Source organism: Myxine glutinosa, chromosome 12 (genome assembly GCF_964187855.1).
Source record: "Myxine glutinosa chromosome 12, kmMyxGlut1.1, whole genome shotgun sequence".
NCBI classification, from domain to species: Eukaryota; Metazoa; Chordata; class Myxini; order Myxiniformes; family Myxinidae; genus Myxine; species Myxine glutinosa.
In genome coordinates this window covers 105,935,461-105,962,301 of record NC_136272.1, presented here as the reverse complement: position 1 = coordinate 105,962,301, position 26,841 = coordinate 105,935,461, and the positions used below count along the sequence as shown (strand labels likewise).

Below are 26,841 nucleotides of genomic sequence, written 5' to 3'. Positions count from 1 at the left end.
ATTTTTTCAACCTGCTCGTCAGCTTCCGCCCTCTTGCTCCAAGGGAGCCGTCGGGCGGCCTGACGAATAGGCCGGGCCTCACCGGTGTGGATCTGATGTTTCACCAGGCCCGTACGTCCAATATCCTCGGTGGACAGGGAGAAGAGGTCCAAATGGGACCCAACCAGTTTGTGTAAGGCCTCCCTCTGGGTACCTCCCAACTCTACGCTACTACGATTTACCATCTCACAAATGGGATCGGGCCAATTCCTACTTGTTATTGAAGGCTCCCCCCGGGGTCGGCTCGGCTGGACGTTCTCGCCCCTCACTGTCGCGACTTCCTCAACTGGGGTGCAGCCAGCTACCCTCGTGCCCCTTACTATAGTGCGTGGTTCTGTACTCATATTTATTACTCGGACGGCCACTATCGGTCCGTCCGTTTTTACAAGGGTGCGGCCCACGATTAAACCCGGTATGGACTGCGCTGCCACCGGTTCGACCAGGCCGCAGGACTCCTGCCACGTTGGGCGAGCTGCCCACCGGGCCGGCACTATCGCCTCGGCCCTTGGGGGGATGGTCACGGCCTCGGAAGCCTCCAGCTCCGCTCTCTCGGCCGTGCTCACTCCCCCTAACGGCAGCTCTTCTACTCCCACCTGCAGGATCCCCCGGCACAAGTCGATTTTACAGCCGCTGGCAGTCAACAGGTCCAACCCTATTAAACATGGGTCGCACACCTCCGCCACCCAAACATCTATCTCCCTCCTTACCGACCCTAACTTGAGGGTCACAGAACCACGCCCTATGATCGGGGCCGTTACCCCGGTAGCAAGCTGCAAACTATAATTTTGCAGGCGCTGGATCTTATCCCAGCCACCTGCGCTCGAATCAAGGACCACAGGGCTGATGATCGTGGCGCTAGCTCCTGTGTCCACTACGGCGTCTACCCCCACGCCGGCAATTTTGCATCTAATTGTCAGGCTACCGGTTCCAATTTGGCCACAATAAATGACCTGTCGCGTCAATGAGGGCTCTCCTCCATCCTCTGCTGCCGAGCACCGCCCTACGTGCCCGACACCTTCTAGTTTCCCGGGGTCTGGCGGGGGGGTGTCTGGGGTCGGCTAACCCGCTCCCCCCTGGGCGGAGTTGAGGACCTCAACCGCCGGGGATCATCCCGGCGCGTGGCTCGACAGTGCCGCGCCAGGTGACCCAGACGGTTGCAAGTATAGCACCTCACCTGGTAAGGTGCTTGTCTCCGGAATTCCAAATTTCCCCCCCTGTAGGTCCGAATTGGATTACCCGCTCGTGGTCCACCGCGGGCCACCTCCGGGGCCGCCTGCCATGGTCCAGGTCCCGCCAGGCGCTGGTCCACCAGCCTCCGGACCATGCCCGCCAGGTCAGGACCCACGTCGGGGGCGGGCCCCCTAAGGGGTCCGCCCTCCATCGGGGGTCCCACCTGGCGGACCGCCATTGCGAGACGCTCGCCCCCCCGGGCCAGGGGCCTCGCTGCTTCCCAACGGGCCGCAGCGTCAGCCGCCTGGCTCAGAGTCTGCGGGCGCCACATGGCGAGCTGTTGCCGGAGCTCAATGTCCGGGAGGGCCTGGATAAAATGGTCCAGCGCCAGGCTTTCCCGGGAATCCGCTGCCATGCTAGCATGTGCGATCCCCACTGCGCGGCGAATGTCGTGGGCAAGTTCCCCGATGGCTTCCTGGGGCTTGCGTTTTCGCAGCGCGAGCTGAGCTTTAACAAGCTCACTCTGCTGTTCAATGCCGAATCGATTAATTAGGGCGTCGCGGAGGGCTGGCAGGGTGAGAGCACCCGCTGGTAATGCAGTCAGCACCTCCGCCGCCGCGCCGCGCAATGCGGCCACCAGGTGTACTCCACCTTCGTCCTCACCACAACCGTTGCCCTTACACACACAGTCGAACTGCGCCAGGTACGCGCGTAGATCACTCTTGCCGTCATACGGCGCGAGTGGGACCTTGTGGGACCACCTCGTATGCGAGTCGTTGCCCGCCTGCCGGACCCCGTGCGTCGCCCCTTGCGGGGTCAGCGCGGGGCCGAACCGGCCGGGCCCCCACAGTACATTACCCCCAAGGGGCTCTCGTGCCTCCCCGGTCCCTCCAACAACTACCCCTGTTGGTGTCGATGCATGGGTCACACCTCCGCAACCCGCTACCCATTCCATACCACCACAACCTTGCTCACCCACACCTCGCACCTCTCGTTCCATACCCTCCGGACCAGCCATACACCTCACTCGTGGCCTCTCACGAACATCCGGGTCTATCTCGACCCCCAAGCTTATTAAATCCCCTGGCGCATCATACGCACGACCATATTGGTCACCACTTACACCGGGTCTTCTTTCTCTTCGCTTCTCCTCCATCACCTGCGAATCCCTCATCCGGTTAATGAGCACATCATCACGATCCGAACACAGACTTTGGACCAATTCTTTTACTTCCTCCTTTATCTCTTTCTTATCCTCTCTCCGTCGCTTCTTAATTTCGCTCACCCCTTCTTCCACTTCTTCTAATTTCTGCTTCACCTCCTTCATCTCTTCGTGCGCCCCTTTAAGTTCTTCCTCTAACTCCACTTTATTTTTTTCTATGTGCTCCCGCACCTCCCGCTCTTTAACCTCCATCACCTCTACCACCTTGTCCATTTTCCTCGTCAGGTCCTCATGTACCGTCTGACACTCTTTTTTAATTACCCCTACGTCCTTTTTCATCTCCTTCTGTGTCGATTTTAAACCCTCTATTACCGCTGTGTTCTTCTTTACCTGGTTCCCCAACTCCTTTTGTCCCACTGTCAGTTGTTCTACTCCCAGCGTCAACTCCTCTATACCCCCTTGCAGTTTTACAGTCCCCTTTCTCACCTCCTTCTCCATGTGCTCCTTACAGTGCCTCACCTCCTCGCGCACTCCTCCGACCTCCTCACTCACTCCTCTTCTGATCTCCTCTCCCATCACTTGCATCTCCTGCCCAGATGCCACCCTCATCTGCTCCATTTCCTCCCTGTGAGCATCCAGTTTGGTTTCTACTCCCATTCTGACCCCCTCTATCTGCTGCCCCATTTGTTTAACTTCCCTTTCCGCTTGGTCCCTCATGTCCCTCAATTTGCCTTCCATACTGTTTTCTAACCCCTCTAACCCCTTTTTCATCCCTTCCATTTGATTCTCCTGAACGGCCATTCTGTTTTCTACCCCCATTAACCCCTCCTGTATTTCCCCTAATCTATTGTCTAATCCCTCTATTCTACTCCCTAACCCATGTTTCACCCCTTCTATCCCCTTGTCTAACCCCTCTAATTTCTTGTCTAATCCCTCACCGGTACCCCTCGCTTCATCCCTCATTACCCCCATTTGGCCCTCTAATCGCTCACTATCAGCCCTCATTTGCTCACTCTGAGCATCCATCCGATTCCCCATTTGTCCCATACTGCTTTTCAAACCTCTAATTTGGTCTCCCAATTGCTCACTATTCTTTTCCATAAGGGCTGTCATTTGCATAAAAAAAAGATTCAAATACCCCGGTGGCGTAACCACGGTCGCGGGCGTGGATGCCGTGGCCATCTGCGAGGCGCCATTTTGCGCTCCCGCAACGTCGGGCGCAACGACGCTATTTTGTGCGTCTGCTACCCTCACTGCTTCGCTCTCCTTATGTCCCTCATTTTGGTCCTGGACCGACCCTGCCTCACTCTCCTCTACCGGACCCCAGCCGACTTGGTCTGCCATAGCGCGACTTTCAAAATTCGGGTTTTTATATTTTGTAAAACACAATCAAATTTCGCCGTTATAATTTCGAGCGCGGGAAACGCGCTCCGGATCGAATTCTACCTCCCAACACCAATTGTTACCCTAGTGGTACAATTGGTGTTCCAAAATTTGGGCCTAATAAATTTAGTCCCAGGTCCGAATCCGACACTCCTGACACCAATTGTTACAGACACGACTTTGATGTTATGGTGGGCCGAGCGGAATGGCCGCCGTGTCCGCACAAGTTACCCGATTATACTCGAACCTTGGCCGAGCCGCGCTACGCTAGATCAATGAAGGAAAAGGACACAACGGCTGGGATTAAAATGACACGACACCAGGGATACGGTTCTCAAGACCTCCGGAGGAGGTTATAATATGGCGGAAGGTTAGATTACAGGAATGAGAGGGACAGCATAGAAAGATAGGCACTTAGACACACTTATCTTATTCCCGACAGACCACAGATAAACAGGACAAAACTGACTCACACGGGGATTGATGGCAAGGAAAGCGGGCAGTCGATGGCTCAAGGTGCACTCTTGGCTCAAGGACAGAATCGACCCGGTCCGGTCCAAAGATGCGGGGAGGTATCGTCGCGCTGGGGGTGGCGTCCTTTGCTCTCCGTAGTTCAGGCGCATCTGACTTCACATCCGGTAAGTCGCTGCGTATCTCCGGCGGGGAGTGACACGCCCTCGGCTCGTTAGCTCCGCCCCAGATGGAATCGGTCCGCCCTTCTTATTGGGTGCGGGGGGGTTACCGGGCTCCGCCCCTGACGAGGAGCTGACAGCCAGCCCCTTCGTGGTAACCCCGTGGAGCGCATGGGCAATGGCGGCTAACCGAGCCGGAGTGAGGACGCACACTCCCCGCGCCGCGCCGCGCCCCTCTGTTGTTGTAGTTGTTGTTGTAGTTGTTGTTGTAGTTGTTGTTGTAGTTGTTGTGGTTGTTGTTTCATGGGGAAGATGGGAGGAGGTATGGGGAGGTCCTAAACTCACTACTGGTGCCATACGATCACATTCTGGTGCAACGAAGAGTCAGAATTAATGGAAACGAGTCCTTAACTGACAGACTAAGAATAACTAGCAAGATGTCCGAAAGTTGTCTACGTGAGATGCGGTGGACCTGGGCACGACATTTAATGGGGGAAAAAAGGGGAAGGTCGGTTCTACAGAGTGTTATTTACAGGCAATGGGACTAGGGAATGGGGGATTGGGGATAGTTGGGGAGTATTGGGGAAATAGGGGAATATTTACAAGCGGATATGGAGGCCAAGTCCCATATCCGCAACAATACTATGAACAGCTTCACATGATATTCCGTCATTCACACTGTGAACAGCTTCACATGATATTCCGTCATTCACACTGTGAACAGCTTCACATGATATTCCGTCATTCACACTGAGAACAGCTTCACGTGACATTCCGTCATTCACACTGAACAGCTTCACATGATATTCCGTCATTCACACTGTGAACAGCTTCACATGATATTCCGTCATTCACACTGGACAGCTTCACATGATATTCCGTCATTCACACTGGACAGCTTCACATGATATTCCATCATTCACACTGAACAGCTTCACATGATATTCCGTCATTCACACTGAACAGCTTCACATGATATTCCGTCATTCACACTGTGAACAGCTTCACATGACATTCCGTCAATCACACTGTGAACAGCTTCACATAATATTCCGTCATTCACACTGAACAGCTTCACATGATATTCCGTCATTCACACTATGAACAGCTTCACATGATATTCCGTCATTCACACTATGAACAGCTTCACATGATATTCCGTCATTCACACTGAACAGCTTCACATGATATTCCGTCATTCACACTGAACAGCTTCACATGATATTCCGTCATTCACACTGAACAGCTTCACATGATATTCCGTCATTCACACTGAACAGCTTCACATGATATTCCGTCATTCACACTGAACAGCTTCACATGATATTCCGTCATTCACACTGAACAGCTTCACATGATATTCCGTCGTACACACTGAACAGCTTCACATGATATCCCATCATTCACATGATATTCCATCATTCACACTGAACAGCTTCACATGATATTCCGTCATTCACACTGTGAACAGCTTCACATGACATTCCGTCATTCACACTGAACAGCTTCACATGATATTCCGTCATTCACACTGTGAACAGCTTCACATGACATTCCGTCATTCACACTGAACAGCTTCACATGATATTCCATCATTCACACTGAACAGCTTCACATGATATTCCGTCATTCATACTATGAACAGCTTCACATGATATTCCGTCATTCATACTATGAACAGCTTCACATGATATTCCGTCATTCATACTATGAACAGCTTCACATGATATTCCGTCATTCACACTATGAACAGCTTCACATGATATTCTATCATTGACACTGGACAGCTTCACATGATATTCCATCATTCACACTGAACAGCTTCACATGATATTCCGTCATTCATACTATGAACAGCTTCACATGATATTCCGTCATTCACACTATGAACAGCTTCACATGATATTCCATCATTCATACCATGAGCAGCTTCACATGATATTCCGTCATTCACAAAATGAACAGCTTCACATGATATCCCACAATTCACACTGAACAGCTTCACTTGGATGTTCCACCAGCTGCAAAACACGTCATCCCCGTGAGTTACTGTACAGAATGAAAACACTCCACAGTATCTTTTCGTGCAAGTCGCTGGCCTCCTTTTCCCATTGAAAGAATGGCCGGCATGCATTCACGGATTTTCATCAACATTCGCAGATTATCGCCAACATTCGCAAGTTTTGTCTCGCCATTTCCGGGACTTTCATTGACCTTCGTGGATTATCGTAGATATTCTCAGGATTTGCCTCACCATTTGCGGATTTTGTTCATAACTTTGTTCTCGTGATCACACACAATTTACACAATACACACTTTAAATATATACTTTAGGAGTTGCGGATGACGAGAAGACGAGGCCATTTCGTAGGTGTTCAAAGCTCTTTTATTCGAACAGAAATCCTCAGCACTGTCCTCTCGCTGCTCGCTCTCGAAGCTCGAACGGAACTCGTACAGCTTTTATAAAGCCAAAACCCTCTTCGGAGGGCGTGGCTCCAACAACCGCGCGCACGCCACGCCCACACAATCAAAAGCCCGTGCCCATGGATTATGTCCAAATAAGGTAACGTGTGGCTTCAACAACCACGCGCACGTCACGCCAACACAATCAAAAGCCCGTGCCCATGGATTATGTCCCCATAAGGTAACCGCTACATGCACCCCCCCCCCCCCCCCAGAATGCACTCGCACGGGCATGCATGTAGTTCGCGGGCGCGCTCGGCCTCGGTGCGCGCAAAAAAACGCCGCCGTGGGGTTGAGCCAACCGAGGGGGCTGGTCAAGGCCTCGGGGGAGGCTGCTGAGGTTCCTCGAGGGCCTCCCGAGGTTGCAGAGTAGGAGTAGTAGTTGCGCGAGTTGCAGCTTTCTACACGTGAGCTGTAGCTGTAGTTGTATAATTTTTGCGAGTTGTAGTTGTAGTATGTAGTTGCGTGAAGGTGATGAGCAGTGCTCGTTGGAGAAGGCTCACCGCTCTGGTCGCAGAGGTGCTTGGCCGTGGTGCGCGCAAAGGCTACGAGCAGCAGTACTCGGCCTGTGTGCGCGAAGTTACGAGCAGCAATACCATTGTGTCCCTTCGGAGGATCCCGGAGAAAGCGCACCTCTCTGGTCGCAGAGGAGGTGCCGCGCGCAGTGTACGCAAAGTTACGAGCAGCACTGCCACCCGCATCCCTTCGGAGGATCCTGGAGAAGGCTCACCCCTCTGGTCGCAGAGGAGGAGCCGAGCGCGGTGCGCGCGAACCAAATGGCCGCCCATCATTCCCAAAACTCCGGCAGTTCGATCAAAACTGTGTTTGCCACATTCGTTTGAAGCCCCTGAATACGTTCGGGAGCAGCCGGGGCCACCAGTTTAGGTGTCTTCCCTGGCCAGGGCGCGCTTGCCGTGTTCGTTTGCAGCCCCCGAATCCGTTCGGGAGCAGCCGGGGTCACCAGTTTAGGAGTTGCGGATGACGAGCCGACGAGGCCATTTCGTAGGTGTTCAAAGCTCCTTTATTCGAACAGAAATCCTCAGCACTGTCCTCTCGAACAGAACTCGTACAGCTTTTATAAAGCCAAAACCCTCTACGGAGGGCGTGACTCCAACAACCGTGCGCACGTCACGCCCACACAATCAAAAGCCCGTGCCCGTGGATTATGTCCAAATAAGGTAACGCTCAACAACCGGGCGCACATCACGCCAACACAATCAAAAGCCCGTGCCCGTTGATTATGTCCCAATAAGGTAACCGCTACAATACACTCTTTACACACACACACACACACACACACACACACACACACACACACACACACACACACCTTACACACCTTACACACCTTACACAAACACGCTTTTAGTACACACACACACACATACACTCTCTCTGTACACACTCACACCCTCTCTCTTTACACACACCTCACAAACACACGCCTTACACAAACACGCTTTTAATACACACACACACACACACCCTCTCTCTTTACACACACCTCACAAACACACGCCTTACACAAACACGCTTTTAATACACACACACACACACACCCTCTCTCTTTACACACACCTTACACAAACACGCTTTTAATACACACACACACTCTCTCTCTCTTTACACACACTCAGACCCTTTCTCTTTAAACACGCTTTTAATACACACACGCGCACGCGCTCTCTTTACACACACTCACACCCTCTCTCTTTACACACACCTTACAAACACACACCTTACACAAACACGCTTTTAATACACACACTCACACCCCTCTCTCTTTACACACACTCACACCTCTCTCTCTTTACACACACCTTACATACACACACCTTACATACACACACCTTACAAACACACACCTTACACAAACACGCTTTTAATACACACAGACACACACTTTACACACACTCACACGCTCTCTTTACACACACTCACACCCCTCTTTCTTTACACACACCTTACACAAACACGCTTTTAATACACACACATATATATATATATACACACACACACACACACACACACACACACACACACACACACACACACACACACACACACACACACACACACACACACACACACACTGCCTTGACCTCAGAGCTATTGGCCTTAAATCAGGAGTTCGATTGGCAAACCACGAAGGTGGAGACGTTGTTCCAATGGCAAGTCCGCAAACTGTTCGAGATGGCTTATGGCTCCACCCAAGGGAATCCCGATACCACACTTGTACATCGGTTCAGAAAGTGATAACCAATCCCAATATTTGTCCTTTAAAAGACACTGGTCGCTTGTAAATGAAAGACGGAAAACAGAATTACATGAAATAATACTGAAAAAGTGAAAACCCCGCACGACGCCAGGAAACCTAATCCGTCGCTGGGAACAGCTGGGCGAACATACAGTGCTTTTCCCTGTGCTTCCTCACCCAGTTCCCGCTTCTCTCTAATTCACACGCAGAGTCGCGCAGCATCGCTCGACCCGATTGGCCGAATCCCGCGTCGAGCGACCAATAAGGCGCGTTTCCATTGACGCGTGCGGTTTGCTTGGTTTAAGTTGACGTGACGACGGCGAGGCGGCGTATTGCCGCGCTGCGCTGACGGTAAAAGCAGCTAAAAAGTTCGATTTTTCTACATGATCATTAATCGGATTACCTTCATGCGGTGTTCTTAACTAATCGTGAGCATTTTAGGTGCGTTTTCTTATTCGGCTTTTCCCTTCTCAACCATGATGGCGCCCTGAGGCCTTGTCGGCTTAGGCCTATCCCTAGACTTAGCGTAACAAACTGCTGCTTTATTTCGTCTGCTTTGCTTTTGCTATCGACTTCCCTGTCAAAATGTATTAAGAATTTGATTCCCGGCGCCATTTCTTTTTTCCTTCTGTGTGCTGGAGGAGACTTATTTTGTTACCTCCGCCCCAACCGTCTTACTGTACGACTTCGTTACTTGGTTCGAGCTGCGTCTACCATCGCGTCCTTTCACTACCATGTGGGTATTGAAGGTCTTGTTCCTTGTGCTGATGTTTTCATTAATGTTAAATGTGTTCACCTGCTATGTGTTAACTTTTCATAGTTGTGATTCACGGTTTGATTTTACTTGTACTTGCCTCCAGCGTTTGGATCCATCATGTTCGGCCAAAACAAGCCTTTCGCAACTGGCTTCGGTGGTTCTGCTTTCGGCACCAATCCGTCGACCTTTGGCCAAAGTAAGTTCCTTGAGTGATTGGTGTTCCAGAAGCAGACTGTAGGTGTTTACCTCTCGTTCAAAGTTTTTCACACTTGGTTGTTTTTTGTTTGTTTTTAAGCTACCACGTCTGGGTTTGGAACCTTCGGGTCAAGTGGAGGAATGTTTGCAAACACCAATCAGAATAAACCAGGTATCACTGGTAAATGTCTATTTGCATCTCGTCACAATATGAAATACAAATTGCTAAACTCTTGTTGAATGTGCTGTTTACCTCTGCCACTGAAGGTGGATGGACGTTGTGTTTTCACCCTTGTTTTTCTGTCTGTCTCTGTAAACAAAATATCTCAAAAGGTTATGGGCGGATTCAAACGAAATTTGGCAGAGAGGCGGTGTATACTGTATGTATGTGACAAGGACGAAATGATTATATTTTGGTGAAGATCCAGATCCGGCTACTAGAATTTTACAAGTGATTCTTCACCATTGGGAGATCGGGCCAAAAACGAGATGTATATATAAAACTTCGTATATATATATATATATATATATATATATATATATATATATATATATATATATATATATATATTACATATATATATTATATATATATAACATGTATATATATATATATATATATATATATATTATATATATATATTACATATATATATTACATATATATATTACATATATATATTACATATACATATTATATATATATATATATATATATATATATTATCAAGATATCTCAAAAAGTTGTGGACTGATTTGGACGACACTTGGTGGACCGGTTGGGTGTGTGATGAATAATTGATTCAATTTTGGTGAAGATCTGAATATGGATTGATTTTGGCTTAGCGGTTAGGGTGCCGGCTTGGGATCCTAGGATCCTGGGTTCGAATCCTGGTCGATCGCTGAATTAACGCCAGGGGGGGTTGACTCAGCCTGTCATCCTTCCGAGGTCGGCAAATTGAGTACCAGCTTGCTGGGATGAATGATCCTGGTGTGTACCCCGATTTAGAATAGGTGCACCGTATCCCTGCGCATCGTAAGAGTGTGACCAATGGTTGGCGTCAGAAGGGCATCCGGCCATAAAAACATTGCCTCGAACAGGGAACCATGATTGTCATAGGGCCCGCAAGGCTAACCCCCACTCGAGCGGGGAAAATGGCCTTTAAAAAAAAACGATCATTCATACGAGGTTTATTTAATTTTTTCAGTGATTCTTCACCATTGAGAGATCGGGGGAAAAGCGATATATAACATGATATTTTAAAAAGTTATGGACGAGTTATGACTAAACTTGGTGGATGAGTTGGTTGGGTGACAACATCAAGTCGTTTAGATTTTGGTTCAGGTCCGAATCCAGATCCGGCCTATCATTGGATACAAAACATAAACTGCACAGCCTGTCGGAGGTATGCACTCTACCGAGTGCCGTTCTAATTGTAAATGTAAAGCATGTCAGCTTGGGGACCTCTTTTGAGCTGTCTTTATATATTTATAAATACTTGGTGTCATTGTTCCGCACATTGTCGACGCTGACCTTATTTTGTGCAACTTTTAATAGGTGGCCTTTTTGGTAGTTCCAACACTTTCGGTCAAACTCTGGGGAGTGCAACGACAAACACGGGCTTTGGAGCTACTAATACCACCAACCTATTTAGTGGTGGCGGTCTCTTCTCGAGCCCCCAGAGCAACCCCACAAATGCCTTCGGACAAACGAAACCGGCTGTGTTTGGTAAGAAATCTCATCCCTTGATTTGCGCAAGGCTTGAATTAGTAACGTAATGGATATGTGAGCCGTACTAATATGGAATTGTGTGTATGGGCTTGTGACTTTGATTAGACATTAATATGACCATAAAATTTGCTGCTGAATTTACTGCACAGTATACCTTTTCATGAGGTTAAGATTTATTGTATTTTGGCAAACTTTTGTTGTATAATAGAGTCAAAGCTCATGGAAGAGCAAGAAGACAGGAAGGATCAGGATGCAACAGAACACAAGGAACAGCAGAAAGATGAGGGGGGAATGCAAATGGCAGTGCCGAGGGAGAAACTAAAGGGAGACGGACAAACCGGGGATGCGGGTAACGATGAGTATCAGGAACGCAAGGGGTCGACAAGATTGATACAGAAGCAGTATTTGGGGCTGGTTTAATGGGTGGTGAAAGTATCATGGTTTTGCATGGGGATGATCTGAGATTGTGGTGAACAGCCGTCTTGAATACCTGGAGGGAAAAATGAGATTGAAGAGAATGTGAAAGTTGGTTACCTTTATTATTGTTCCAATTTTATTTATCTCACGTTTACATGCATTGGGTTTTTGTCTGCAACCTGCAAGTTGAATGTAATCTTTCTATAGGAATTGACTTTAACTCGTGTTGACCCCAAAGAGCATTTTTAGCCTGATGGGTCTCCGGTCGATAGTCAGGGAATCCTTCTGTTGATATTGTGCATGTCTGCCACTTGTAGGATTTAACACATCTGCTGGTACGCCAGGCAGCCTTTTTGGCAGTTCCACAGCAACCGTTGCGCCATTTGGTGGCAGTGCAACCACAAGCGGAACCTTCGGAGCTTTTGGTGCTGCTGCGACAAAAGGCACCACCATAAAATTCAATGTGAGATTTGTATTATAGCCTGACATTTGGCTTGTTATTTTAATGATAAGTGCTGCTGCTAAGTTTTATTGTTCTTTAGACGTCGGGCAAAACTTTGGGATGGGGGGAAGGGTAGAATTGATTTGGATGTTCCCTGCAACAATTGGTGATGCGTTCCTTGAGCTACGCTTATCCCTACCGGTCGTGCATCAGTGTGTACCTGGTTCCCCTTTGCACAGCCACTGAATGGGACAGATACAATGTTGAAAGCAGGATGCACCACAACTATCAACACAAAGCACCAGTGCATCAGCGCCATGAAGGAATATGAGTCAAAGTCTCTCGAGGTACTGTATACCTGGTTGCATTGTCTGTGTTCACTCTGTACCTCAGCATTGTGCTACGTCGCATCACAAACTAGATTTATTGTCGCTGAAACTCTTGTAAATTGGCTCTGATATTGTCATTGTCTCCCTATATTCCATCCCAGGAACTTCGTTGGGAAGATTACTCAGAAAATCGGAAGGGACCTCAGCAGGGTGGTCTAGTTGCAGCGACAGGTGGCCTCTTTGGCAGTGCAGGTGCGGCGGCCACAAGCACTGGGGGTGGCCTCTTCGGTGCTGCAGCAGCTGTCCCTGCTGCGTCTTCTGCCTTTTCTTTTGGCCCCAACAAGATGCCTTTTGGTACTGGTGGGTCACACTTGTACCTCAGCTATATCTTTACCTCTGCCACCGAAGGTGGATGGAGGTTATGTTTTCACCCCTGCCTGTCTGTCTGTGAACAATATATCTCAAAAGGTTGTGGATGGATTCAGACGAAATTGGTGGAGAGGTAGTGTATGTGACGAGGACGAAGTGATTAGATTTTGGTGAAGATCCGGATTCGGATTCGGCCAGTAGAATTTTTGAAATGATTCTTCACCATTGGGAGATAAGGCCAAAAACAATATATAGCAGGATATCTCAAAAAGTTGTGGATCGATTCGAACGAAACTTGGTTTACAGGTTGGGTGTGTGACGAGGAAGAAGTAATTCAATTTTGTTGAAGGTCTGAATATGGGTTCTGATACAAGAATTATTTAATTTTTTAAGTAATTCTTCACCATTGAGAGATCGGGTGAAAAGTGATTCATAACATATTTCAAAAAGTTGTGGATGAGTTATGACTAAACTTGGTGGACGAGTTTGTTAGGTGACAAGAACAAGTCTATTAGATTTTGGTTCAGGTCCGAATCCAGATCCAGCCTATCATTGGGATACAACAAAACAACAACAACAACAAAATACAAAACATAAACTGTTCAGCCTGGCGGAGGTATGTGCTCTGTGGTATGGTATGTGCTCCGCGGAGGTATGCGCTCCCTGGTATGAGTGGTATGGTATGTGCTTCACGGAGGTATGCACTCCCTGGTATGAGTCGTATGGTATGTGCTCTGCAGAGGTATGCACTCCCTGGTATGAGTGGTATGGTATGTGCTCCGCGGAGGTATGCCGTTCTAGTTTCAAACATGTTTTGCATCATGCTGGTAACACTTCCTTTGCCACCTTTGCTGTTGATTTTGATCGATTTGGTTTTTATTTTTTAACTGTAGGTGCTGGAAGCCTTACGGCCACTGATGGAAGTGCTGGGAGTAGTCTGTTTGGACAAGTACAACAGCAGCAGTTAGGGGGGCTCTTTGGAAACAAACCCTTTGGAGTGGCAACAACCACACAGCCTACTGCAATGCCATTTGGGTCGGCCACCAATACGGCCTTTGGTCAGCCAGCTGCCACTGGGGTAAGGCCGCACTGCTTTCGCATGCATGTTTGCAACTTGTCGTTTTGGTGTTCTATTTCGTCAGGACTTTTAAAATGGCAAATTTTATTTATGTATATTCTTCCCCCTTTTCAGTGATGCACTTATTATTTTGCAAACCAGTATTGATTGTGAAAAGGGAATTTTATGGGGAAACAAGACTCGAACGTCAAAAACTCAAAATTTCTAGATTTCATGATGACAAAATTTTTACTTGATATGTTTGTATGAGAATTAAAAAATCTTCAAGCAAAGGCCTCTTTAGTTTTCCACTAGTTTCATGTTGAGGCTGCAATGTCATGCCTTTGTGGGTCCCAATTGTGAAAAGCGCATGACATCTCATAGCCAATCAGGGATTCACAATGGGATGAAATGGAAAACCATTTCTGGTATCATGTTGATAAACTTCTATCCTGAAATTATTCCACAACTGCAACGAGAACTTTATTATTCCCACCTTCTTGTGGGGTCGGCCAGGGTAATTGATTGAAGGTAATTTGGCAGGGTTTTTTTGAGGGTGCCAGCGACAACCTGCTTACTCGTTGAAAGACACCGTTTGATCTTAATCCATCTGACCCTACCCCTCCCCTCCCCTGTCCTGCACCCGATGCTCCCCATCTCTCCTCACTAACGGTATGGACCTCAAACATCCGGGGCCTTCGCTCAAACCTGATTGATCTCTCCATTCAGGTTGCTTCTGAAAATCCAGACTTGATCTGCTTAACAGAAACCTTCCTCCTTCAAGATGTCTCTGATTCCTTAATATCTCTTCCTGGTTACTCCCTCCTCCGGTACGATAGACCTGATCCTCGTCCTGGTGGTGGGGTGGCTATCTTTATCAAAAACTCTCTTCCTCACTCTCCCTGCACTGCCCTCTCTCCACCCCACCCACAGGAGTACCTCTGGCTACGGCTTCCTCTCCGCTCCCACCTTTTGTTCATATGTGTTCTGTACCGTCCTCCAAACAGTGATGACTCCATTTACATTTCTCTGTCGGACAACATGGACCAACTTCTATCAACTCATCCAAACTCTCTCTTCCTCATATGTGGTGACTTCATCTGTCATCATGCCAGCTGGCTGGGTGTGGGTTCATCTCTCACCAGCCATGGCACCTCAGCAAAGGACTTCTGCGACTCATTGGGACTGACACAATCTGTCAATTTCCCAACCCGGATCTCAGTCAATGGAGTATCTTCTCTTCTGGACTTGGTTATGACTAACTTCCCTGCAAATGTCTGCTGCTCTTCTTCTGCTCCAATCGGTTCTTCTGATCATGTGCTTGTTAAAGTGGACATCTCACTGGCCATTCTCAGAGAGCCTCCTCAGCGCCGACGAGTCTGGCATTTCACTCAGGCCGACTGGCACGGTCTGCAAGCAGCCATCAATCAACTGGACTGGTCTCCCATCTCTAATGCCTCTGACATCAATTCTTCCTGGGAATTCTTCCAAAGCAAACTGCTCTCTCTCATGCACAGATTTATCCCATCTCGTCTTCAGTTGTCTTACCCTTCCTCCCGTCCATGGTACACTGAATCTTGTGGTGAGGCAGTTGCCCTGAAACAACTTGCCTTTGCCTCTTGGAAGGCAAATCCAACTGAAGGCAATCTCAGTTCCTTCCACCAAGCTCGAAACAAGTGTGTTTCTACCCTCAGGAGTGCCAGGAAGCACTATCTCTCCACACTCAAGTTTGAACTCTCAAACCTGTCTCCTTCCTCCAAATCCTGGTGGCGTCTGGTCAAATCCGTTTCTGGTGTTTGTTCCCCCTCCATCCCCTCCCTTACCTCAAATGGCTACACAGTTGACACCGCACGTGACAAAGCCGAATGCCTCAACTCTGTGTTTGCCTCAAAATCTTGTGTCCCAAACCCATCTCTCTCTGTTCCCACCTTTCCCAGTCGAACCCAACTGCTCCTGGACTCTGTGTCCTTCTCTCCTGACAAGGTGGAGAAGTTTTTATCAAACCTCGACTCTGATTCTGCAACTGGCCCAGATGGCATCAGCCCTCGGGTCCTAAAATCCTGCTCTGCCGCTCTATCTCACCCTCTCTCTGTTCTTTTCACCCTCTCTTTTGCTCAAGGTCATCTGCCAGCATCTTGGAAATCAGCAAACATTACCGCTTTACACAAAAAAGGTGCAAAAACAGATCCTTGCAACTACAGACCAATCAGCCTGCTCCCAATTATCAGCAAAGTCATGGAATCCATCATTGCTTCAGATATCAAATCCTTCCTCTTCTCCAATGGCTTGATCTCTGATCATCAATTTGGATTCAGACCAGGTCATTCTACTCTGGACATGTTGCTTCTGCTGTCTCAACAATGGATGGAGGTCCTCAATGCCAAACAGGAAATCAGAGCTGTCTCACTTGACATATCACGTGCCTTCGATACAGTCTGGCACCCAGCTCTGCTCACCAAACTCACCTCCTATGGTATTCAGGGAAATCTCCACTCATGGCTTGCGGATTTCCTCTCTGGTCGTAGGCAACGTGTGGCCCTGAATGGATTTCTCTCATCTTCCCTTCCTGTTCTGGCTGGAGTTCCCCAAGGCAGTGTTCTGGGCCCTGTGCTATTTCTGGTCTTCATCAATGACCTCTCCGACTCTCTGGAAAATCCTCTCTATCTCTTTGCTGATGACTCCACTATCTGCCGCTCCATTCCTCATCCCTCAGATCGGCAGTCTGCAGCCTCCTCACTCTCTGCAGACCTGGACAAAATCACAGACTGGTCAAACAAGTGGAACATGTCTTTCAATCCTGACAAATCTCACACTCTTACAATGTCTCTCCGAAAGGACCGACTGGACAACCCTCCCATCTACTTTCTCAACAATCCTCTCCAAGAAGTTCTGTCGCTCAAGCTTTTGGGTCTCACTATCTGCCATGATCTTTCTTGGGAAAACCACATTTCCAAGCTGGCCTCCAAAGCCAGTCGCCGACTGGGCATCCTCCGTCGTGCGAAGTCCTTCCTTGGCACACCTGAGCTCCTCACCACATACAAGGCTTTCATCCGCAGCTCAATGGAATACTGTTCCCCCCTCTGGGCTGGTGCTCCTGCCTCACACCTTGCTCGGCTTCACGCTGTTGAGGCCAAAGCTTTCAGAATCATTGGAATCTCCTGCGATGTAGTCAACTCCGAGGGCCTTTCACTCACTCACCGCAGGCAGGTTGGTGGTCTTTCTGTCTTCTACCGACTCCTCTCTGGCCTTGCTCCCCCAGCTCTCTCTGTGCTCTGTCCCCCAAATATTCCTTCAGGTCGCACAAGATCTGCCTGCAACCCTCTTATGGTTAAACTGCCAAAGTCTAGGCTCTCTGCTCACCTTCACTCTTTCATTCCCCTTTTCTCCCGCCTCTGGAACAAACTCCCCCACTCCATTCAATCCCACTCCTCCCTCCAGGTCTTTAAAACAGCTGTTCACCACCATCTCTTATCTTCCCCCATCGAAAACCTTGATCTTTTCTACCCCCAGTAATTCACCCCAGAGTCCTTGCAGCGTTCATATGTTTTATTCCTCTCCCACTTCCCCCCAAGTCCTCCCGATGTCCCTGCTCTCAAATGTTGTGTTTGTGTCCTTCCCCCTCTCTCCCCATCTTGTCTGCCGCTCCCCTTGTTTTTTTGTGTTTTGTGTGTCGGTTTGTCTTTTTTGTGATTATTGTTAGCTCTTTCACGAGCCTCGATCTTGTATACAAACAAACAAACAAAAAAAAAAAAAAAAAAAAAAAAAAAAAAAAACCTCATGCTAGTATATGGAACAACTGGTTTAATGTCGATCCAGGGACCATGCTTTGTGATGTAGCTGTGTTTGTGAAGCACCAATCAGATGGTTTCATCAGATTGGTAATCAAACCCAGATTAAACGGCTCAAAGGTGAGGTTGCCTACCTCTACACCATCCTGTTGGACATATTGACTTATAGATAATTACCTCCCCCACCAAAGGTGAACTGAGGTTGTTTGCACTCCTGTCTGTCTGACCAGGATATCTCAAAAGGTTATGGATGGATCCAAAGAAAATTGGTTGCCAGGTTGTGAGACCAGGACTAAATTGATTTCATTTTGGTGAAGATTCGGATCTCATTTGGATATGAAGAATATTTTTTTGGTTTGTTTGTGTTTTTTTTTTTTAAGCAAATGGGGGAGAGTTGTTTTTGGGCTTTTTATTTATTTAAATAAACCGAGAGGGGGGTTTAATCCATTCAGTGTTCAATTGTGCATCATTCCATTCACGTGCATCGGTTCAATGTCCAAACGGGGCATAATTTGTGATGTTATTTAAATTTCATGTTCATGTCAGGGCCTTTTTGGAACCGCAGCAGCAGCTCGTCCCGGCGGCCTCTTCAGTTCAGTTTCTACTACTACCGCAGCAACAGGTTTTGGCACACCTGGTGCTTTTGGAACCAGCACGGGCCAGGGTCTTTTTGGAGCTGCGCAGAACACTGGCTTTGGCGCTGCTGGAGTTCGTACACGTTTGCATTTTCTCTTATGCTCGCCGGAAACTCATTTGTATTGCATCAAAAGGATTTTTCATATGATTGTGATGTATAAGAATCAGAAGGTTTTCATTTCCCCATTTGCAGCATTTGTGTATACCAGCCCTCCACCCCATAACCATCACCTTTCCCTTCACCCACTGATCCTGCAGGGTTTGTTTGCGAACAAGCCAGCTGGGTTTGCTGCTCCCAACACGAGCACAACTGGTTTTGGTGCAACTGCAGGTGGTCTCTTTGGTGCTAAACCGGGGGTAAATCCACTTGGCACAAGCACCACTTCGGCATTCGGTGAGGTTTTGCAAATTTACCCATGTGAGCATTTGAATGCCCCACTTGATGCTCATTTTTCTTTATTTCCCTGTATAATATAAAGTACTAGTTCAGCACTTTGTTTTCTGCATGGCAGTTGATAATGAATGCAAAGCACATTACAGTAAGAGTAAATTAATAACATTTTATGATCACACCATACCCCAAACTAATGGTAATATGAATGTCGTTTAGGTTTTATTTATTTGCTAAAGATTGCAAGTTCCATAATTTTTCTTTTACAAATAATTCAGTGTTTGTAGCTTTTTGTAATTGCTATTCAGTGCAGCATTTACCGGCCATTTTCTCTATTACCTCCACCAGCAAAGGTGGGTGGAGGTCATGTCTTCACCCCTGTCTATCTGTCTGTGAACATATCACAAGTGGATGGATTTGGATGAAACTTGGTGGACAAATTGGGTTTGTGACGAGGACAAATTGATTAGATTTTGGTGAGGATCCGGATCCGAGCATTTAAAAAAAATCTTTTAAAGCGATTCTTCACCATTGAGATGTGACCAAAAACGATATACAACAACAACAACAACATGCAATTTAAAGGCCATTTTCCCTGCTAGAGCGGGGGTTAGCCTTTCGGTCCCCATGACAATCTTCTCCATAAATGAAAAATGAATGATTGTTTTAAGGCCATTTTCCCCGCTAGAGCGGGGGTTAGCCTTGCGGGCCCCATGACAATCATGGTTCCCTGTTTGAGGCAATGTTTTTATGGCCGGATGCCCTTCCTGACGCCAACCCTTGGTCATGCTCTGACGATGTGCAGGGATACGGTGTACACACCGTGATCATTCATCCCAGCAAGCTGGTACTCAATTTGCCGACCTCGGAAGGATGACAGGCTGAGTCAACCCCCCTGTCATTAATTCAACGATCGACCGGGATTCGAACCCAGGATCCTAGGATCCCAAGCCAGCACCCTAACCGCTAAGCCAACACCAGGGATCTTGCCCTATTTTCTGCATCTCTCCTTGTTAACCCCCTTGCCCGCATTTCTTCTTCCACCATCTTTAGCCAAGTCTTTCTCGGTCTTCCCCGTCCTCTACTTCCTTCTACATTCATTTCCATCACTCTTCTCAACCAGTCACTTTCATCCTTCCTCAACACATGACCAAACCATCTCAACCTGTTCCTCTTCACAGCATCAATCACAGGCTCTATTCCCATCATATTTTGCAATTCATCATTTGTCTTCCCCTCTCTCAACGATACTCAGCACATCCATCGAACCATTCGCATTTCCACCCTTTCCAACCTTCGGTGCTGCTCTACGTTCATTACCCATGTCTCGCTCCCATAAATCATAACACTTCTCGCACATGCAGCATACACCTTTCCCTTCAGCTTCAACGACACTCCCCTCCTCATCAGCATGCCACTCAGTTCCCGAAACTTCTTCCATGCACATCTCACTCCAGAAACCGTTGCCGAGTCTGATCCATCTTCTGCATTCAGCATGTCTCCGAGGTAGCAAAATGTTTTCACACCTTCCAGCTTCACGCCGTCTCCAAGATCCAACTCAACATTTCCTCCATCTGCAGCTCCCTCTGTGCACACCTTACATTTGAATGTAGCTGCCACACTGGTTAATGACCCTCTCAGACCACTACATTTTTGATGAACCCACTCAGCGCACATTGTACATTGAATGGAGTTCACTCCGACACCCTTCCTGCACACAGCACATGGCCACTTCCCAGTTCTTTCCACCTCACCACATGCTTTACCACTTGCCATCACCTTCGTCTTTCCGATATTCACCTTCAGACCTTTTGTCTCCATACATTCCTTCAACTTGTTCATCTTTTCCTTCAGTCCATCCATACTTTCCGCAATCAACACCAGATCATCTGCATACAACAACTCCCACGGTAGACCCTCCTTTACGTTCTGAGCCAGCACCTCCATCACAGCTACAAATAGTAGTGGACTTGGTACCGACCCCTGATGCACTCCCACCTTCACCTCAAACTCACCACTGTTCCCGTCCTTCGTCCTTACAACTGTGCGCGCTCTTTTGTACATTGCCATCACTACTCTGATCAACCATTCCTCCACTCCTAACTTCCTCAATGCCCATGTCAATACTTTGCGTGGAATCCTATCGAATGCTTTCTCCAGATCAACAAACCCAAGAAACAACTTCTTCCTCTTCTCCATGTACTTCTCCTGCAACTGCCTCACAATAAAAAGCGCGTCTTTCGTTCCTCTTCCTGGCATAAATCCAAACTGCATTTCGTCGATCTTCACTTTCTTCCTTATCCTCCTCTCCAACACCCTTTCCAATACCTTCATTCCATGCTCCAATAACTTTATCACTCGGCACGAGCCACACTCCAGAGGGTCACCTTTCCCCTTGTATAGAGGGACGAGGGTACGCAGTTCCCAATCCACTGGAATGCGGCCTTCTTTCACCACCAGATTACAGATCTCTGTCATCCTCTTCACACCCCAACTTCCTGCTGCCTTCAACATATCTCCCACAACTCCCGTCGGCCCTCCCGCTTTTCTACTCTTCATTGCTTTTATCGTTTCCTCAAGTTCCTTCTCAGTTATCTTCTCTGCCGGTCCTAAAACTGGGTTACTCTCTATGTTGCCAATCCCATTCATTCTCTGTATTCAACAGTATTTCCATATATCTTTTCCATCTTCCTTTAATTCCATGTGGGTCCACAACGATTTGTCCCACTTCATCCTTCAAGCAACTCACCCCCATCACACCACACCTCTCTTTCGCTATCTGCTTTGCAATCCTGAATACTGCTCTCTGACCCTCTTCCGAATCAAAGCGTTCTCCGAACATTTTCCTTCATGCCTCCTGCGCCTTTGCTACCTCTTTCTTTGCAGCCTTCTTGGCTGCCTTATAACTTTCATGCTCTGCTGTTTCTGCTCCCGTACCCTTCGTCTTCTGCCACTCCTTGAACTTCTTCTTCTTCTCGTCCATCCTCTTTCCAACTTCATCATCCCACCACCATGTTTCCGAGTGCCTTGGTGGTCCTTTTGTCCATCCACATACCTCACCAACGGCTCCCAACAGACTAGCTTTCATTGACATCCAACCACTTTCAAGCTCAACCACATCATCCTCTACCCTACTCAGCCTCTCTTTTAATGCCTCCCTTACTGTCACCTCTTTCAACCTCCACACCTTCATTCTCGGTTGGTACTTCACCCGCCGAGCTCTCCTCGCACCTTTCACCCTTATGTCGCAGGCAACCAAGTGGTGCTGTGAAGCAGCCTCCTCCCCCAGGATCACCTTTGTGTCCCGGAGGTGCCCCCTATGTCACCTACGCACCATCAGGTAGTCGATGGTTGTGGTCGACCCACCTGACGTGTACGTAACAAGCTTATTATCCTCTTTCTGGAACTGAGTATTACAAATCAACAAATCGGCTCCATCAGCAAACTCCAAAATCCTTTCACCTTCTCCATTTCTCACACCATATCCGTAACCCCCATGAACTCCCTCAAAACCATCCATACTCCTTCCCACATGTCCATTTAGGTCTCCTCCTACCACAACAACTTCCTAATCTTTCACGTTTTCCATCAGCTTCTCTATCGCACACCAGAACTTGTCCTTCTCTTCATCGCTCCGACCAACCTGCGGAGCATATCCCGAGATGACGTTCACCAAGAGCTTTCCAATCATCATTTTCACCATCATCAACCTATCACTCACTCTAGTCACACTCACCACACTGTCTACAAACTCCTCAGAAAACAGGACACCAACACCAATCACGCCCTCCAGGCACCCTTGCCACACAAACTTGTATTTCTGTCCCTGCCTACCCTTCACCATTCTCACACCACTTCCCTTCCATCTCGTCTCTTGCACACAACATATGTCCACTCTTCTTCTGACCAATACTTCCACCACTTCTCCTGATCTCCCTGTCATTGTCCCTACATTCCATGTCCCAAACCTCAGAAACCGATCTCCACTGGGCTGTACCCTGCCCATATGTAATTGTCATGGTTCTCTTTTTGAGGCAATGTTTTCTTGGCCGGATGCCCTTCCTGACGCCAACCCTCTTAGTCGTCTCTTACGACACGCAGGGATACGGTGTACCTATTCTAATCCAGGGTACACACTGGGAAACGTTTGAAACATGGGAATTCTGAGGGGGTGGGGGGGGGGGGTGGGCATCACTGCTGCGGGGGCCCCGTCAGCACCACGCCACGGCGGCCCGGTGAGCACCACACCATGTCGGCCCGGTCAGCACCACACCACCGTCGGCCCGGTCAGGACCAAAAACGATATGTGGCACGATATTTCCAAACTGATTATGAGAACTTGGTGGATGAGGTGGGGAGGTGACAATAACAAGCCAATTAGATTTTGGTTCAGGTCTGGATCCAGATCCGGCCTATCTGTGGGATACAAAATGTGAACTGTTCAGTGGTCTGCGCTCTACTGAGTGCCATTCTAATTTGCAATTTGTTTTCATTTTCTACTTAACCCATTTTTACTCTACATTAAAATACGCACTTTGGTGTCTGTCTGACCGTGATACATTCTGTCGTTACTTGTCTAATCTCGACCAAACTTAACAGGAGGATTAAGGGTCACACAAAGGAGGTTGTAGCGACTTCATTTCCCCACCTGTCCCCAAGGGAGTCTGCTGCCTTGGGCAAAATATGTGTCTAGGTGTATATTCATGTTAAGATCGCTTTTCATGGCATTTTCCAGAGGCTGCTTGTAATAAAAATAGCGAGGGTTAATTGCTTTACAATACCTGTTCCGACCAATTTTCATTTCTATATGTTAAAATGTAAGGGGAAAGGCTGGAAAACTGACCTATGGTTTCATACGTAATATTTCTGAAGTTCAAAAGGGAATAACTCCCAACACTGAAATTTGTTCAGTAATTTGTCATAATAACGCCATGTACCAAGTTTCAGTTGAATATGTCAAAGGGCATGGGGTGGAAAAAAAGTGCAGAAAACCACAGGTGCAATTTGGTGCAATTGACAGTGACTGACAAGCAGATGGAGAGCAAGCCCATCGTTTACTCTGCATAGGGGAATCACAAAACTACTGATAATGGCATAATATTAATGTTATTACAGAACAAAATTGATACTAATAATATCTCCTCTCCCCAAGGGGGTTTTCCTTCTTGAACAATTGCCATGTTAACGTGTAAAAATAGCTTATCGTGGTGTTTCTTGTGGCACACCAAAATATATTCAACGAAACCACAAACACGTATTATTACCTTTTGAAACAGTTCCTCCTGCTGTTTAACACTAAACTGAAAGGGACGAAACCTGGGGTGTGTTCCTTTGCCAAGCAGCTACAGTGCATGTCTAGGAGACATGCTGAATGGAGAAGGTGGATCAGACTCTGCAACGGTTCCTCGAGTGATATGTGCCATTGTGCATGGAAGAAGTTTCGGGAACTGAGTGGCGTGCTGATTAGGAGGGGAGTGTTGAAGCTGAAGGGAAAGGTGTATGCTGCATGTGTGAGAAGTGTTATTATTTATGGGAGCGAGACATGGGTAATGAACGTAGAGCAGCAACGAAGGCTGGAAAGGGTGGAAATGCGAATGGTTCGGTGGATGTGTGAGTATCGTTGAGAGAGAGGAAGACAAATGATGAATTGCAAAAGATGATGGGAATAGAGTCTGTGATGGATGCTGTGAAGAGAAACAGGTTGAGATGGTTTGGTCATGTGTTGAGGAAGGATGAAAGTGACTGGTTGAAAAGAGTGATGGAAATGAATGTAGAAGGAAGTAGAGGACGGGGAAGACCAAGAAAGACTTGGCTAAAGGTGGTGGAAGAAGAAATGTGGGCAAGGGGGTTAACAAGGGGAGATGCAGAAAATAGGGCAAAATGGAGAAGCTTGTCATGGTGCCCGCAAGGCTAATCCCCCCCCCCCCCCCCCCCCCCCCCCCGCTTTAGGAAGGAAATTGGCCTTAAAATGCCTGTTGTTAAAATGCCTTGACCTTTTCGCATGTTTTTGCTACTGCCTGAATTTATAATGAATTTAATTTAATTTGTTTTTGTCTGTTCCACACAAAATACACCATAATGACAAAGTGAAAGCATGTTTTTAGAATTTTTTTACAAATTCTTTGAAAACAAAATACAGACATATCGAATTTACACTAGTATTCAAAGTGCCTTTGGCAGCGATTACACCGTCGAGTCTTCTTGGGTATGTCTGCATCAGTTTTGCCCATCTGGATTAGGGGAGTTTCTCCCATCTTCCTTGGAGGTTTGCTCAAGCTCTGTCAAATTGGATGGGGAGTGTCTGTGAACAGCAATCTTCAAGTCTTTCCACAGATTCTCAGTGGGATTCAAATGTGGGATTCAAATTGCACCAATTGGCTGACAGGATAGCTTGAAGGTATGTGTGCCTACCTTTCAGCAGTGTAGCCTAGGTTTGAATCCTGATCCAGCTATAAACCATCTCCCTCATGTTTTGCAAGCAGGGCAAGGTATTGGTGCATGCACCGTTCCTCGGATGGCCGTTAAACTGGGCTTCCTATCTGTTAGCTTTCGTTTTTAGACGTTGAAGATCCCATGTTATCTTTTACAAAGAGCTGGCCAGCTATCGCTGGCACCATGGCTAAATTGCAAATTCCTGTTCTAATCTTACTATAATTCACCAAATGTCCGTCTGTTCGAAGGTACCGTAAAAACTGCTGAACCGATCGCAAAGATATTTTGGGTGGGTAATCCTGGGACCCCTGGGAGTAAAATAGGCTATTTAGTTTTCCCAATTTCAGCTTTGGTCTCCAGCATTCTCAGGTTTGGACATCCGACATAACATTCGCGTTCGCATAACGTTCATTGTGACGATGTTCTTATTGTGGCGATGTTCTGACGATGTATGTGTTCACGGTAGTGTTTGACGTGACGGTGTGAACGTAATTTCGTAATGTTTTTTGTTTCGTAATCCTTTAATGAACGTTTAATGCCCTTTGATGTCCGGGGCCGCACGCGCGCTGCACTGGACGGGCCAGCGTGTACCTTGCCCTTCGCCGTCATGCTCGGGTAAACCGCTGAGCCCCATCCATGATGGGGACTGGGGCTTGAGACAGTGTCCCACGAACGAAGAATTCCCAGTAAGCGCGAGTCATCAGCTCGCGTTGATGAAGTCCCTGCCCTTTGTACACACCACCCGTCGCCGCACAAACATCACAATGAAACACAATCACAATTCACATATTCGTGCAATCCGTAATTTCGTAATGTTTTTCGTTTCGTAATCCTTTAATGAACGTTTAATGTTTAATGAACGTGTAATGCCCTTCGATATCCGGGGCCGCACGCGCGATACACTGGACGGGCCAGTGTGTAACTTGCCCTTCGCCGTCAGGCTCGGGTAAACCGCTGAGCCCCATCCGTGATGGGGACTGGGGCTTGAGACAGTGTCCCAAGAACGAGAAATTCCCAGTAAGTGCGAGTCATCGGCTCGCGTTGATTAAGTCCCTGCCCTTTGTACACACCGCCCGTCGCCGCACAAACATCACAATGAAAAAAACACAATCACAATTCACATATTCGTGCAATTCGAATAAATACGAATAAATAAATTCGAATTCGAATAATAATTCGAATATTTTCGT

General features: G+C 47.6%; 1 protein-coding gene across 12 annotated transcripts in view; it reads left to right on the top strand.

Moving 5' to 3' along the window:
• Positions 1-9,367: 9,367 nt before the first annotated feature.
• The window catches only part of NUP98 (nucleoporin 98 and 96 precursor), a 70,475-nt gene continuing 53,001 nt past the window's right edge, over positions 9,368-26,841 (top strand). For 4 of the 12 annotated variants that reach the window (XM_078766177.1, XM_078766172.1, XM_068132272.2 and 1 more), the window contains exons 1-11: positions 9,368-9,457; positions 9,748-9,842; positions 9,967-10,059; positions 10,159-10,239; positions 11,617-11,787; positions 12,525-12,670; positions 12,889-12,996; positions 13,140-13,338; positions 14,241-14,425; positions 18,739-18,900; positions 19,087-19,222. In XM_078766177.1, coding sequence (XP_078622303.1) covers positions 9,981-10,059; positions 10,159-10,239; positions 11,617-11,787; positions 12,525-12,670; positions 12,889-12,996; positions 13,140-13,338; positions 14,241-14,425; positions 18,739-18,900; positions 19,087-19,222 — 1,267 coding nt within the window. In that variant the 5' untranslated portion in view covers positions 9,368-9,457; positions 9,748-9,842; positions 9,967-9,980. Of the gene's footprint in view, positions 9,548-9,708; positions 9,843-9,966; positions 10,060-10,158; positions 10,240-11,616; positions 11,788-12,524; positions 12,671-12,888; positions 12,997-13,139; positions 13,339-14,240; positions 14,426-18,738; positions 18,901-19,086; positions 19,223-26,841 lie in introns of those variants that run through there. The other 8 variants (XM_078766174.1, XM_078766176.1, XM_078766173.1 and 5 more) reach the window with 8 other exon arrangements.